General features: G+C 35.3%; 1 protein-coding gene across 1 annotated transcript in view; it reads left to right on the top strand.

Annotated features, from left to right (window-relative positions):
* Positions 1–1,855, top strand: part of cv-2 (crossveinless 2) — a gene marked incomplete at its 5' end in the record, with an annotated part of 58,995 nt that overhangs the window by 32,601 nt on the left and 24,539 nt on the right. Inside the window, 1 exon segment of the mRNA XM_067046878.1 lies at positions 1,215–1,400. Coding sequence (XP_066902979.1) covers positions 1,215–1,400 — 186 coding nt within the window.

Genomic DNA, 1,855 nt, shown 5'->3' with positions numbered 1-1,855 from the left:
TACAAGAATAAGAACAACATATAGATTAAGAGGAAAATATAATTTAAAAAAAACCGGTTACAGGAAATACTTGAATGGATAAATACGTTTAAAAAAAAACAACACAAAAAAAACATAGTATTAATAAAATAAAAAAAAAAAAAAAGAAAAGAAAAAAGAAGCGCTATCTTTACCTTATTAAATTAAAAGGAATTCTTAGTAATCTTATTGCCGATTTCGCCAGAACCAGATACCAATCTTCCACGATAAACTTCCTAACCACCCAAACCCATTTGTTATTTCAATTTGTAAATTGAATTTTAAGTTTAAGAGCTTGCAGACCCTAATTAGATTGATAGATATTCAAAGAAATATGTTAATCATAAATATGCGCACCTGAAAATAGTGAAATCACCTGGGCAATGATAACTTAGTCGTCCGCAAAATATTAATTTTTTGAGAGTACATCTTTTTTCAGCTGAATCCACATGGGTTTATATCTGTTCTCCATTCTTTAAAACTGGTTTCAAGATAAATTGAAACAAGGAGTGTTTCTTTTAAAAAATGAAAGATGTGAATCGAAGGTTTACCTCTGAAATACAAACTTACCCCTAATAAAAAGCAACACTAGCAAGACTAACAGTATGAGAGCGTATTTGTTTCTCTCTGGGTAAATCGTTTCTGCCCTTCTTCAATGAAAATCTTCATGTTTGAGTAGAAAATTTAGGAAATGTCTCCATGACAATAGAGGAGGAGGAGAAGGAATCTATAAGGGATTTATGGGAGTAAGTTCACCCCATTCATAATATAATATAATCGTAATAAAAATACCATCAAATCACTTTAAATAAAATCATACATATGTTCCATATGTAACATATAGCCCGAATCCGATAGCATTCCTTCCATTATAAACTCCCTAACCATCCAAACCTACTCACTAGTTTCTAACCCTGCTTCATCTTCCTCTCCTGACAACCTTCCTAGGTGGCTGAAAAGAAGCTGGTCACGGGACCAGCTAATGTAAAAACGTTATTCAAGTGCTACCAATGGGTATTTTCTTTACACACCTGTATCATTCCATTATAAACTAAAATCACATTTACGGCATGTATGTATATAAATGTACAGTTGTAAATTTCAATAAAGATTTTTTTTAAAAAATCATTCAATATTAAATTTCTAGTCCTTATTCCTTCCATTGCTCAGATACTCTCATAATATCCTCGTTGCAGGATGCAAGGTGAACGGTCAGGAGGTGAGCTCTGGAAGAACAGTGCGGAGCTTGGACGACCCCTGCCTTAAGTGCAGTTGCAGCGAGGGCAGGTTCTACTGCTCCAAACGGGCCTGCCCCGTCCTCAACTGCGCCAACAAGGCCATGATGCCCCCCAGGCCTGGCGAATGCTGCCCCTATTGCAACGGTAAGTCGAGAAATATTCAAATTTGGAATTAAGTAACTTTCTTTTTTAAACTCCATTTTTTATTTCGATTGAAAAACCTTACTGCCTGCTAACCCGGCAGGAGTCCTATTTTTTTATGCACTAAGGGGTGCCTCGTGAGCATTAAAAAAAAAAGATGTCATGTTAGGAGTGTATTGCACAAATTACGAACAAGTAACCTAACACGAAAACAAACAGTGATGAGCTCAGCTGATCTGTTGCGTGACGTCATTCTCCTTTTAATGGACTTAGTAACAGACTCTAACCATGTTATATGTCATTTCGTTTTAACATGGTAAAAGAAGGAAATATTTCTCCCGAAGAGTTCTTCCATTTAACACGCGTTTTAATGTTAAACCAAAGATCAAGGAGAAGTTTGTCGGAGGGTGCGGTCAGCAAAGAACAACATAAATAAACAAAACCATATTTATTTATTT

Source organism: Halyomorpha halys, unplaced genomic scaffold (genome assembly GCF_000696795.3).
Source record: "Halyomorpha halys isolate HHAL.00 unplaced genomic scaffold, Hhal_1.1 Scaffold1206.1, whole genome shotgun sequence".
Taxonomy (NCBI): domain Eukaryota; kingdom Metazoa; phylum Arthropoda; class Insecta; order Hemiptera; family Pentatomidae; genus Halyomorpha; species Halyomorpha halys.
Note: the sequence above shows the minus strand (reverse complement) of the source record. Positions and strands in the feature narration are given on the sequence as shown.